The sequence below is a fragment of the Fonsecaea nubica genome (assembly GCF_001646965.1).
Source record: "Fonsecaea nubica strain CBS 269.64 chromosome Unknown Scaff114, whole genome shotgun sequence".
Classification (NCBI taxonomy): Eukaryota; Fungi; Ascomycota; class Eurotiomycetes; order Chaetothyriales; family Herpotrichiellaceae; genus Fonsecaea; species Fonsecaea nubica.
The window spans coordinates 24866-37792 of record NW_019173787.1 but is presented as its reverse complement, the minus strand read 5'-3'; the positions used below and the strand labels follow the sequence as shown (position 1 = coordinate 37792).

The window sequence follows — 12927 nt, the reverse complement described above, 5'->3', positions numbered from 1 at the left end:
ACTGGCTTCTCGGCCTCCTGGCCTCGGGCTTGCTTTTGCCATGTCGTCAACCCGAATACGCGGAGGGAAATTCTGGGTTGGCAATAGTAGTGCAGAAGAGGATGAGTCGAAACCGAGTTCGGACGCGTCGTGCAGTTTGAAGTTGGGAGGACGAGAAGGGATTGAAGGCGAGCAAGTGAGCGCAGACAGCCAAGTTCCGGAGCAGAGCACGTGACGGGCACCTAACGAGACGCAGGCGCCATTCAAGACGCGCAGCTTCAGCGTCCAAAGCACCCAAGCAGCATCACCTCAGTCTCTCAATCATCATCCCTCTTCTGCCTTACTCCAGCTCCCCGTTTGTTTCTTTCTTGCTTCTGTACCAACACACACTTCTTCGACTCTTGTATTTTGTGAGAACTTTCCAACTTGGACCCCAGAGCAATCAAACACTTTCCACCCTCTGTAACCATGGACACACTCGTTGCCCAATACACTCAGTCTCCCTTCACCAACGAAGGTTTCACATCAGAAGACCATAATGACTATTGCGAAACGCTACCTCCTCTTTCCCTTAAATTCGCCCTGCCGCCCGTACCGCGTCCTTCTGCCTTTCTGCGAGCAGCGACCGATGATTACTCGAATCCGAATTGCCCGATCAAGATTGCCCACGGTACCACCACCTTAGCTTTCCGGTTCAAAGGAGGAATCATCGTCGCAACGGACTCAAGAGCCACCGCTGGAAACTGGATTGCTTCGCAGACAGTCAAGAAGGTCATTGAGATTAATCCGATGTTGCTGGGTACTATGGCCGGTGGAGCTGCGGTAGGTTGACTCCTGCATTTGTCTTGGGACGTCTATTAACACCATCAGGACTGCCAATACTGGCTTGCTTACCTCGGTGTCCAATGTCGCTTACACGAACTTCACCACAAGCGCCGCATCTCCGTCGCCGCAGCCTCCAAGATTCTAGCAAACCTAGTGTATTCTTACAAAGGAATGGGATTATCTATGGGAACTATGATTACGGGAGTGACACCGCAAGAGGGGCCTGCGCTCTACTATATTGACTCGGATGGCACGCGGTTGTCGGGCAATCTCTTCTGTGTTGGATCAGGTCAAACTTTCGCTTATGGTGTTCTGGATGCTCTCTACAAATACGACCTGGAAGATGACGAGGCTTTGGAGCTGGGCAGAAGGAGTATTTTGGCGGCTACCCACCGAGATGCCTATTCAGGTGGTTACATCAATCTTTACCACGTCAAGGAGGATGGTTGGGTCAAGCATGGCTTCTCCGACACGAACCCTATTTTCTGGGAGACTAAACTGCAGAAGGGCGAGTTTTCCAACGTCACCAGCGAGTTGATCTGAGGCGATGGTGTGAAGTGAAAGGAGGATCTTGCACGTTAGATGCCGGGCGTTGGACAGGGGCAGAAGGGACTGTATCAACCTGCTGAATCAGTGTGTACTAGAAGGCTTTTCAAAGGCTTTTTGCCCAGTGTATTACAAATGCTGGGAGCCAGAACAAGGCGATTATGCAACGCAGAATACCTCCATCCGCTTGTCGCTGGTATCGTCAACCTGGATTTTTCCGTGTGTCTTTCAGGTGGAAGCTCGTGTCCCTCACCGCACTGACACTGTGAGGCCCAAACTGCGGAAGCTGATGGCGACATGTAGAGGGCCCAAGGCAACTCGTCATGCTCTAATTATCAAGTGATAGAACTCTCAGAGAGTCCGTCTCTTCTGCCGTCTTTAATGGTGACCCATCTAGTGGCCTTCGTGCCTACTCCTTGCCCCGGGCCTTAAGCACAACGTCCAAGCGGCGCTGTTCGTCCGTGTTCAACAACCACTGCAATTCCTCCCTGTGTGCCTTGTCCAGCCCCTCGGCCATTTGCTCCGCTGTCATAAAGTCGTGGTCCGCATAGTCAAACCCCGGGACCACCGTCTCGCTAATTAACAGGCCTTGCTCACTTTCGTCCCCCCCTTCTTTGTCGGGGAGCAGAAAACTCGCCTTGAACTTGCCACCCTCGACGATCCACTGGACTCTTTCTCCCTTTTCAATGTCCTTCCCAACTACAAAGGTCTCAATGGGGACTTCCTGCCCTCTGGCAGAATCCCTCTGGTCGAAATGTAAAATGACATAGCGTCCTCGGCCCCAGTGTAGGGTGTGTACTGTCCGACCCCTATTACGATGGAACCGGCCCACGGGGCTCTTCGGGCCCAAGAAATAGTAGATGGTCGTCGATGCGTGCCTCGTCTCAGATGTGTCCTTGGAAGTGGCGTTGGTCAACTGTGGAAGGTTCTTGAATGGGTTGGGCACAAGGAGCGGGTCGCGGTCTGTTTCGCAGAAGTAGCCACCCTCAATGTGCGATTGGAGCTGAAGAGTGGTGATAGTTCGTGACATAGACTGAGGTTCGGTGGCCGGTGGTGACGAAAGGAGGGTGCGGGCATAGCGCGTATCGTCCGCTGGGATTATGGACATTGTTTTCTTGGCCCTTTGAGAATTCCCGGCTAGCATACGAAATGGTCGATGGGATAATTCGGAATTTGTTGCACTTGCTAGAGCCGGTGTGGATGTTTGACGCCCTTTTAGATATCCCTCTAGTTCTCACGAAAGAGCCAATACCTGATCAAGTTTTGCCTGTAATGTAATATTTCGTAAAGGGCCCTTGGATCGATTTGTGGAGGAATTGAGGATATAGTATGTGTCGTAATAGACAGACAATTGAGTGAATCTTATGCTTATGCAAGCCCAGTCTCCGGATTTGATGGGATGTCTTGGTGCCGTGCATATAAAGCTTGGATGGCCTGAGTGGTTAGATCCACCCCCGATACATGTGGGTGATCCGATTGGGATTCAAAGGAGTGGGACCATCAATGCTGCCAGACATCCAGACTAGCCCTCAGCAACTTGTGTTTTGTAGCATTCTACCTTGCTCGTATGTCAACTCCCCGGCATGGCTGAGCGTCTCCATATCACTACCGCCGCTGCGGCTGCGCATACCACCACCCCCAGAGCTAGCCCATACCTCATCAACTGCCCATCATCATCTTCTTGTAGTGGCCGTGGGTATGCTGTCACTGGCTCCAAGCCAGCTTCAGAAATGACCACGAACAGCTCTTGAATTGAAGGCCAAGTAACACTGGTAGATATGGGAGGTCCTTGTGGCATGCGCTGGACTTGAGCAACATACTCATCCGGCTGGTTTTCGGATCTTTGGGTGGTTCGGTCGAGGTCGGCTTTCAGAGCGACGTACACTGACGGCAGATCTTCCAGGTGGGGGTACGTCTTCCGGATGTTTGGAATGTATGCAAACGAGTCTGGATCGGACGAGTCGTAGGCGTACACAATTACGTCGCACTGGTCCAGAAGTTTGCTCTTGTTCTCCAGAACAGCCGCCTCGGATTCCCCCAATTCCTTCAGTATGAGGTAACATTGCCTTCCGCCAGGCAGTTCCACAGTGTTGACGGCCACGCGAGGCTGGATAGTGGGATGATAGAGGTTGTTGAATGGCTGGGCCAAGAATGCGTCCAGCAAAGCAGACTTACCAGACTGAGGAGCACCCAGAACGTGAGCAAGGAGGACATTCCGGCCTACTCGACCTGGTCTCCGCCTTCGCTTGCGGGGTTTCGTCAACTTCAAAGCAGCCGTTGTGCTCGTATTAGAACGATCTGTTGATTCGAAGCCCAGATATGCGAGGTATTCCAATGTGGTCTTTGGAGAGGTAAATGTGGTCATGGACCACTGTGCAAGCCAGCCTTGTAGAGTGACATGGCCAGCATCATTCCTCATTGTGCATGAAGGGAAGTTGTTGTCGATCCATATTTGTGGAATCCCAGGCGTTGGAGCAAACAAAGAGGCCAGCTCTTCATCTCTCAGACCACCATCATTGTCTCGATCGGAAGTCAGGAACAGATCGACCAAGAAGCGATAACCAGCCGGAGACAGTTCGGCAGAAGCATATTCAGGCACTTCGAACTTGGGATGCAAAAATGACTCTTCTAGAGACAGGCTATCAGTGTACTGAAACGTCCGTAATATGACCCAGATGGTCTCATGACGTCCTTTTTCAGCGTAGAGTTTGTTGAGGAGAAGGAAGCCCTGAGAAGTGATGCCTCTCGTGGAAGCGGCTCCTGGAATATGGTTGTCGATGGTTTCTTTGATATGCTGCAGATCTTCAGAGCTCAACCCTTTGTCAAAGCATTTGACCTGAAAATCTTCCATCTCTTTATCGTTCAGAAGCCCATCCTTGTCCTTGTCGCAGAGGTAGAATATGCGAAGCAACGCAGCTACGGCGGCAGGTTTGAGGACCGATTCTTTTGCATCAAACAGAGGAGCGATCGGATGGGTGACAGCTTTCTGGCAGAGAAAGAATGCTTCATTGACATTGAAGTGATCACGGGCGCTAGTTCGTATACATGAATCAATCTCTTTAAACTCTGACATGACCGGTAACATTTCCTCCTCGACTATCTGAGCGGAAGTAGACGTCGTGATCAGGTCGGACTTATTTGCGCACAGGATAACAGGCAGATTGACGCCCAACGAACGAAAGTAGGGCAGCCAGAACAGAGCGACCCTTTCATAGCTGTAGTGGTCTGAATAGACGAGAAGGATGACATTGGACTTTCTCAGCTCTTTGGCTAGGGTTGCACGATCTTGTGGGAGAGCAGAGGTGTCGACAATTACCGTGGTAACATTTTCAGGAGTGCCCAGGGTCGGCGGGATTGTGATTTGAGGCAGAACAGCTTGAATCCTGGTGCTCACAAAGGTGTCTTTTACGAGAGAGGTGATGAGGCTGGACTTACCACAGCCCTCATCGCCGCAGACGCATATTCTGACGGTGGCCATCTCTCTCTTTTATGCAGAGAGGTAGAGGGTGGTCTCAAAGGTCCATTGTTTTGCGCCCGTCACGGCAGCTTCGGTCTCGGGCAGTGGAGAACCGTTGAATGCGGAGACGCGTACTTTTTAGGATCCAGATCGGCGGAAACGTGGGCAGAGCGATACGGACGAGAGACTCGAGGACGTAGGAGGCGTGTAAGGCGGGCAAATAATTCAGGAATCCCTTGAACGAGAAACTTCGAGCCTGCGCCTCAGAAGCGACGAAATCGACCCTGCGAAATGCCAAGCCGATGACGGAACAAGCTGCAGGCGTGGCAGGCAACTGACCACCAACCTGACAGCCGACGCTAAAACGTCCCGCCTTTTCCAGAGGAACCTTCGCTCGCTTCCTTGCCTCCACGGTTCTACTATCCATGACTTTTTCTCGCAGGAAAGTCCGCAGTTGATCTCCTTGACTTCCAAGCTGCTGCCTGTGTATATTACTCCCGACTCTCCCTACGAGCCTCCTAACATACAACCTGCCTTGCGTTTCAGTGAGCCGACCTCGGACGCGAGCCTTAGGAGCCCACTTCAGCTCACCACCCCCCACACCGAGGTTCTTGTCTATTCAGCCCGTCCAGTTCCGACTTGCGTGTTCCCATCTTTGCACTCCAATCCAACCATCTTGATTATACATCGGCTCAAGGTCACGATCTGGACCTGAGCACACGACCAGTCAGACGAGAAGGCAAGCTTCCACCACAGGGTCCTCCAACATGCCGTTCGGAATCAATAACCCGCTACCCTCGTCGATGAGGAGTAAGTGAAAGCTGCCTACTTTCGGGTCCCCATATTTACACAGTTTCCAGGCGAGTGCAAGAAGGCCGGCAAAATCCTCGCATCTTTTGTCGACCCCAGACAGAGCTTTGGACCTGATAAAGTCATCCCACCCTCCATCCTCGCAAGCGCAAAGGTCAGGCTTCTTTGAACTACTCGTGGTCACGGCTGACGGATTTTAGGGCCTTGCAGTTTTGACCGTTTTTAAAGCTGGCTTCCTAGGTTCTGGTCGACTTGGGTCCGGCGTGGTCGTCGCACGACTAGCCGATGGCTCTTGGTCTGCTCCTTCGGCTATCGCAACTGCTGGTGGCGGTTTCGGTGGTCAGATTGGCTTCGAATTGACCGATTTCGTCTTCATCCTCAACGACTACAACGCCGTCCGAGCCTTCTCACAATCCGCCTCCGTGACCCTCGGTGGGAACGTCTCCATTGCTGCGGGGCCCGTTGGACGAAACGCCGAAGCGGCGGGGGCTGCGAGCTTGAAGGGTGTGGCGGGAGTGTTCTCCTACAGCAAGACAAAAGGCTTGTTCGCAGGTGTCAGTCTGGAGGGCAGTGTCCTGATTGAGAGAAGAGACGCCAATGAAAAACTCTACAATGGCCGCGTCACGGCTAAACAACTCCTCGAGGGTGCTGTCAGGCCACCCCCTGCCGCAGATCCCTTGATGAGAGTCCTCAACACCCGTGTCTTCTCGGGTTCTGGCTACAACGATAACAGCATGTACAATGACATGCCTATTTATGACGACCAACATGATGATGTTGTCTGGGAGGGCAGAACTGGCGATGCCTACGGGGCGAATGTGCGCAACAACCGGTCTTCCACAGTCACTTCAGCAGACGACAACTACGTTTACCGCGACAACCCTAACCCCCGACGAGCCAATACCTGGGCTGATGATGTTTACGACCGAGCACCTGCTGGCCGGAACAATGGCACACCCGACGCTTTCTCCAGCCGCAGTCGGTCGAGCACGTTGCAGAATGATTACAGTTACTCCGACAACAAGCCTACCAGACCTACGGCCCCGAAACCAGTCTTCAGACAGCGAACTGGGTCGCTACGCCCTGACCAAGCCATTGCTCTATTCACCTTTGATGCGGACCAAGAAGGCGACTTGGGCTTCAAGAAAGGGGACATCATCACCATCACAAAGAGAACAGAAAACAAGACCGATTGGTGGACAGGACGGACCGAAGATGGACGGACAGGAATCTTCCCTTCCAACTACGTCGAAACGGCTTCATGAGCCGATCAAACTTGCGATCTGACTTTGAACTGGATGGTTGGCGACAAAATGGCATTTATACCCTCTTGATTTTGCTGTTTGGTCCATTTAGCGGCGGAGTTTGCACCAAACTTTCCTTCAGCATCTCTGGGACTGGGGGTAGGAGTATCTGAACAGGGGGTTGGCGCACTTGATCTTGTGGTAGACGAACAAAATGAGGACATGATACACTCTCAAACACTCCATTTTCCGGTGCCTCTTGGGTGCCTCTCGTCCTTGGCTTGCTGACCGTTTGCTTGCAGATTGCGTCGGTGGCTGTTGACCCGAATTGGCCGCTGCCAATGCTGATCCCCTGCAGATCTTCCTCCACATGGTTTCCACTTCTCCTCGTTTGCCCTCCGCAATTGTCAACCATATGCCGTCGACCTGCAATCACACCCCTACCGTGTTGACTTAGCTCTCAACGTCATGAAGTCGAATCCAATCGTTTCCAACAGGTATGACTGCAGGGTTGCAGAAATGCAACCTCAGGTCTGGGGTGCTATGCCATGGACTCGCCGGTCCTGGGACACGGTCGAGCTCTTGAGTACCACGATATATACTCTGGATCAGGTAGGAATCCATTGTTCATTTGCTTCGCCTATGTTCTCCTCTCGCCATCGAGACTATTGATCGCCAGACACCCGTTCAAAAACTTTTTCGTAATTCTTTCCACAACGAGGCCTGCAATGGCTAGGAGGAAATCGGGATTTTTCAAACACACCACCCTGAAGGTGCGAGATGACTCTGTCACTAGGGCATCGGAACTCTCAGTTCGACAATCCATATTGCCCATCATCCTTGTCACGACTCTTTACTTCCTCTGGGTATGAGATCGATCCCCTCCACATATCGAGCATCCTGCAAGGCCACTGACTAGGAAACATCACAGGGATTCGCCTATGGTCTTCTCGACACCTTGAATAAACACTTTCAAGGCGTGCTGGGCATCTCTCGTGCCCGCTCGTCTGGTCTTCAAGCAGCCTATTTCGGCGCCTATCCATTGGCCTCTCTGGGCTATGCGAACTGGATCCTCCGCCACTTCAGCTACAAAGCCGTGTTCATGTTTGGCCTGACCCTGTATGGCATTGGGGGACTCCTCATGTGGCCTGCTGGTCTCAAGAGATCGTTTGGAGGATTCTGTGGCGCAACCTTCATTATCGGATCAGGTCTGGGCAGCCTCGAAACCGCCGCGAACCCGTTCATCGCAGTGTGCGGACCGCCCAAATACTCGGAACTGCGTATAAATCTGGCACAGTCGTTCAACGCTGTGGGAACGGTGGTCGGGCCGGTGCTGGGGAGCTACGCCTTCTTCAAAAACACAGGCGATGACCTGCAGAGCTTGAGGAACGTACAATGGGTGTATCTCGCCATTGCCATATTTGTCTTTATCCTCGCGTTCGTGTTTTACATCTCGCCCATCCCAGAGGTTACAGACGCGGACATGGAGCACCAGGTTGCCATTACTCATGACGGATTGGAGGAGAGGAACAAGAGACCATTTTGGAAACAATATGTGCGTTTGTTGGTTCCGATTTCCTGTTAGTCTTCCGCTTTGCTCTGTCCGGGCTAACGAAGGCCTTACCTTGCGCCAATATAGACCGTCTTCCATGCGGCATTCTCTCAATTCTGCTACGTTGGGTCACAAGTTGCTTTGGCAGGGTATGTCAACCACGAACAAGACTGCAAGATGCTCACCCCCAACCACAACACCACCCCTTCCCTCTCAATCCCGGCTCGGTAACTAAAGCTCTTGCTTCCAACAGATATGCCATAAACTACTTCACCGAGATCGCACCGGTGTCGAACGCGACGGGTGCGGCTCTGCTCGCCGGCGCGCAGGGGTGTTTCGCCGTGGGCCGGTTCTCGGGCTCGCTGTTCATGCGCTTCATCCGCCCGCGCTGGATCTTTCTCTTCTACCTGACGGCGGTGATCGCGTTCTGCTCGGCGGCCATCACGGAGCGGCGAAACACGGGCATCGCCATGTTCATGCTGACCCTGTTCTTCGAGTCGGTGTGTTTCCCGACCATCGTGGCGCTGGGAATTCGAGGGCAGGGCAGACATACCAAGCGAGCAGCGGGCTGGATTGTTGGTAAGATATCACCACGCTCATCAATTCCCCGGTTCTTCGATGCCTTGCTCATCATCAACTCCCCCACATGAGACCTGAACCCCTTCTTTTTTTTCTATTTCCTCTTCCTTCTGCTTGGTTATATGACTAACCACATCTCCTTTTCTTTCCCAACCGAACAGGCGGCGTCTGCGGCGGCGCGGCTGTCCCGCCCCTCCTCGGCGCCACCGCCGACTGGCACAACAGCACGCCCTTCGCCCTCGTGGTGCCCGTGTGCTTCTTCATCGCGAGCTGGACCTACGCCCTCTGCGTCAACTTTGTGCCCTACTACCGCATCCCTGCCGACGCGATCGGCGAGTCCGACATCGGACTGGACCAGAGGGGCGACGCCCGCGCGAGTGGCGCCGACGTGGACGTGCATGCGCACGGCGCTGGTTACGGCGACGGAGTCGGAGACGGAGACGTCGAAAAAGTCGGCGCCGTGCAGATTGAGCGTGGCGGGAAAGATGATGTGGTGGATACCTAGGTATTGTCATTCAGAGATAGAGAGAGCGACGGTGGACGAAAAGGCTGCAAGTTGCGTGCGTGCGTGCGTGGGAAGCAAGAAATGAATGAATATGGCAACGGAAAGGAAACCTTTACTACCTAGGTAAGGGTAAGTAAGGGTAAGGGTAAGGGTAATGACGATGCTCATTATATGCTAGGTAAAGATAGCTGGCATTCGAATTGTTCAAGGACTTCAGGAGTTCAATGGACAGATACGATACCATTGATCTTTCTATCCATAGGGGATATCATGATGGAGAGGAAACAAGTCGACACAAGCTGAGTGCCCATTTCGATCCAAAGAGTACATAATGTAGGCTAAGGTCCCGCATGACTCTGTCTATCCCAAACACGTCGTCTCAATCACCACGACTCTTCCACCCCCTTGGCTCGCTGCCGCTCCTTGCCTTTCGTTTTCAACATTTGTCCAATCATAAAGTGATTTACATCCTCGTCCGCCCAGTAACTCAAGTGGCTTGCGATACTAGCGAGCAGAGACACGTCAAACATGCCCTCTTGAATGTGATAATCGACTCGTCCGTTGCTGTTCAAGGCTCGGACCTTGGCTTCTTCACGCTTGAGTTTCCTCGCTCGCTCCTGCGATTGGCGGAACTCGGTTGAAGTCCGTGCCTGGGCCTCGTCGTCCGCGGCGTCGGCGGCGACTTGCAGTTTCTGAAAGCCCGTATAGAGTGTCTCCATTTCAGAGTCGATCAGGGTAGGTGCGTGTTCTGTGGACGGGGAGGATTTGGCCGCCTCAGCAACATCTTGCTGCTTTTTCTCATCTGCCACAGGTATGTCGAGTTGAACAGTCGCCTGGGCACCTTCTTTGGCTGCGTTCACGGCTTTGGCCTTGTCCTGAGACAGCGCTTGCTCCTCACCGGTAATGCCCAGGCTTCTATTAATCAGACTGGATGCCACACCTGAGGTAAGATTGTACCAGCTCGACATGATTTGCTGGCTGACCCGTTCAGAAATATTTGAAATCCCGGGAGCGGCAAAAAGATTTTTCTTGGTGTAGGGGATCGGTTGAGGCTTCAGCTGCGCCATTGCTGGTGAAATGAGGGGTTCCATGCGATAGGCTATAGGATCTGTGGGATGGAAGATATTGAACAGTTCGTTGCATTTGGGTGAAGAGGTAGTAATGGGTATTAGACCGGAAGAGCTGTTGCCGGCGTTCATTTTCGATGCAACACTATCGAAGGGATGGTTGTTCATGGGGTCGGGGTCAAACGGCGATGTGGGCACGACAGTGGCTCCAAATGCACTGGCACCCGCTGAAGGTCGTGCAGAAATCATTCTGCCCTTGAGCATCTGGAAGAGACCAACCGGCGAACCAAGGGCAAAGAAGTTCTCCACATCAAAGTCGAGACGAAGCTCGTTTTGTTCAATACCGTGCTCCCGTGATGTTTTGCTCGATACCCGTCTTGGTCGTGTCTTTAGGTCTTCTTCCTGTCTGCATAGAAGATCAAAGCAAATCGCACTCCCAAGGGAATGTCCACAGAAGCTAACCTTTCCCGAGAAACCGGTCCGTTCTTTGAAGAGGCGATAGACTCGATTGGCCTCCTTTTGTACAATCGATGTGATGTGTTCTCTGTAAGCACTTTGGTATAGGAGAACATCCAGAGCCAAATCGGTGATCAAATTGCGAACCGCTGGTACACCGTCCACCGTGATGTCCTGCAACGAAGGATAATCATCATCGAACAAGGCATCAGCATCTCCAATGTCGTATTCTTTGCGGCTTTGCTTCAGACTTTGCTTGGGGAAATCGAGCTCGTGTCTCCAACAGATGGGAAGGACCTGAACTCTGCAATTTTTGGGATCCCCGCTCAGGGCTTGTAAGTCGGGAGCAGTTTCGTAGACGACCTTCATAGACTTGCGCAGAGTATTGACATCATGGACAAAGTTGATGCTGTCGAGACGAAGACCGAGCCGTTGGCCGATGCCGTGCGTTACAAGCACCAAGTGGTCAATTTGTCTCGCTTGATCTTCTCCATCTCTTTCCCTTGCGTCTTCCATTTCGCGTTCCTCTTCTTCTCTAGCTTCTTCTTCTTCACCCAAGTAGTTAGAGTCGTCTACCTTGGGAAGACCTGCCAGCGACGAGATCTGGCGCTCTAAGGCCGTCCGCCGAGGTTTCTCGACGTTGTCCTTGTTCATCACCTGAATCTTATCCTCTCCGACGTTAGGTGTGGCCTCTGAAGGCAATTTAGCAGATTTTCGCTTCTCTTTGGTGCTTGTTGCCTCCGTCGACTTTGAGTCATCCTTTTGCTCGCCTTTTGGTGGATCGGCGAGCTTTGTATCAGACCATCCACGCACTACCTTTGTGCCACCATATCCAATGAACCTGCCGTAAACTGTACTGCTAACCCGCGAGAGGAAATCATCCGTTGTCAGATAGGCTACGGTATCGTCCATGTATGTGACTGTTGTATTCATGTGAGTTCCGAACAAGCGATATGTGTTTGGACTGGCAGAGAAACTGTCGTCCTGTGAGGGGGGCGGCTTGCCCAGCGATGGAGAGGCTGAGCTATCTATAACTGCCGAGTTGGGTCGAGATCTAGGCTGGGAGGCTGAACGAGGAGATTGTAGGTTTGAACGTCTCCATGGTGCCACTTTGATATAGCCTTCTTCCAGTTGATTCGCCAGATTCTCATCACAAGGTCTCAATGGGTTTTCGGCGAAAAACCAGGTACCTCTGCGGACCTCATAGACAGGCCCTAACCAGTAGGCCGGGAGAAGTTCACGCTTCTCAACGTCGACATCATACAAATAGTCTTCGTTGACAGGTACGGTGGTGGCGGGCGGAGGCTCGGCTGTCCTATCCTTGTTCTGGTTCCTTTGAGCAAGGTTCTGATATGCCTTCTCGATGCTCTGGGAGTCTGACGTTGAAAAAGGTACCAGTTTCTTTGGAACTGGTGGGGGTTTGGCCTTTTCTTCAGGTGTTGGTTCTGGAGCGAAAGGTTTCCGTTTGGCCACGTCAATTGCGTAATACCACCGGGGCTTGAGAGCGGGACAATCCTTGGGATACCTTCGGAGACTTGGAGATGGGTTTAGATTGACAGTATGGTCGAGGCCGGACGACTGTCTAAGAGCTGGTGATGCATCACTCGGTTTCGGCAGCGGTGACTTCGGCGGAGGGGTACTGCTTCGTGACCAAGAGAAGATTGAGCTCGCCAGAGAGGACTTGTTGGCTGCTTCAGCCATGCCCCTACGGACAGCCCTGATCAGGGCTGGAAATCGATCCAATATGATAGCATGTAATTGGACGCCTTATCTAGGAGAAGGGGGAGGCAAGGCTGCGGGTTAGCAAAACGGGACGCGCGGGAGAGGGACGCGGTCTTCGGGATGAATTTTGCAACAGGTTATGCCGTAAGGTATAGAAGTGGTCTGGGATAAGATGTCTTATCTAA

The 12927-nt window shown here is 52.6% G+C and overlaps 6 protein-coding genes across 6 annotated transcripts; 3 read left to right on the top strand and 3 right to left on the bottom strand.

Annotated features, from left to right (window-relative positions):
- Nucleotides 1-447: 447 nt before the first annotated feature.
- AYO20_10532 (hypothetical protein) lies at nt 448-1347 on the top strand (the record flags this gene model as incomplete). The annotated part of the gene is made up of 2 exons (XM_022648789.1): nt 448-801; nt 850-1347. The coding sequence occupies 2 exons, from the start codon at nt 448-450 to the stop codon at nt 1345-1347; spliced, it is 852 nt and encodes a 283-aa protein (XP_022495231.1).
- Nucleotides 1348-1759: 412 nt separating this feature from the next.
- On the bottom strand, nt 1760-2458 carry AYO20_10531 (hypothetical protein; the record flags this gene model as incomplete). The annotated part of the gene is made up of 1 exon (XM_022648788.1): nt 1760-2458. One exon carries the CDS (start codon nt 2456-2458, stop codon nt 1760-1762), a length of 699 nt encoding a protein of 232 aa, XP_022495230.1.
- A 462-nt stretch (nt 2459-2920) lies between these two features.
- On the bottom strand, nt 2921-4828 carry AYO20_10530 (mitochondrial Rho GTPase 1; the record flags this gene model as incomplete). The annotated part of the gene is made up of 1 exon (XM_022648787.1): nt 2921-4828. The coding sequence occupies one exon, from the start codon at nt 4826-4828 to the stop codon at nt 2921-2923; it is 1908 nt and encodes a 635-aa protein (XP_022495229.1).
- Nucleotides 4829-5574: 746 nt separating this feature from the next.
- On the top strand, nt 5575-6882 carry AYO20_10529 (hypothetical protein; the record flags this gene model as incomplete). Its single annotated transcript, XM_022648786.1, has 3 exons — nt 5575-5617; nt 5668-5771; nt 5818-6882. 3 exons carry the CDS (start codon nt 5575-5577, stop codon nt 6880-6882), a joined length of 1212 nt encoding a protein of 403 aa, XP_022495228.1.
- A 707-nt stretch (nt 6883-7589) lies between these two features.
- On the top strand, nt 7590-9497 carry AYO20_10528 (hypothetical protein; the record flags this gene model as incomplete). The annotated part of the gene is made up of 5 exons (XM_022648785.1): nt 7590-7727; nt 7793-8416; nt 8501-8562; nt 8667-8992; nt 9154-9497. 5 exons carry the CDS (start codon nt 7590-7592, stop codon nt 9495-9497), a joined length of 1494 nt encoding a protein of 497 aa, XP_022495227.1.
- A 383-nt stretch (nt 9498-9880) lies between these two features.
- Nucleotides 9881-12721, bottom strand: AYO20_10527 (hypothetical protein; the record flags this gene model as incomplete). Its single annotated transcript, XM_022648784.1, has 1 exon — nt 9881-12721. One exon carries the CDS (start codon nt 12719-12721, stop codon nt 9881-9883), a length of 2841 nt encoding a protein of 946 aa, XP_022495226.1.
- Nucleotides 12722-12927: the final 206 nt, after the last annotated feature.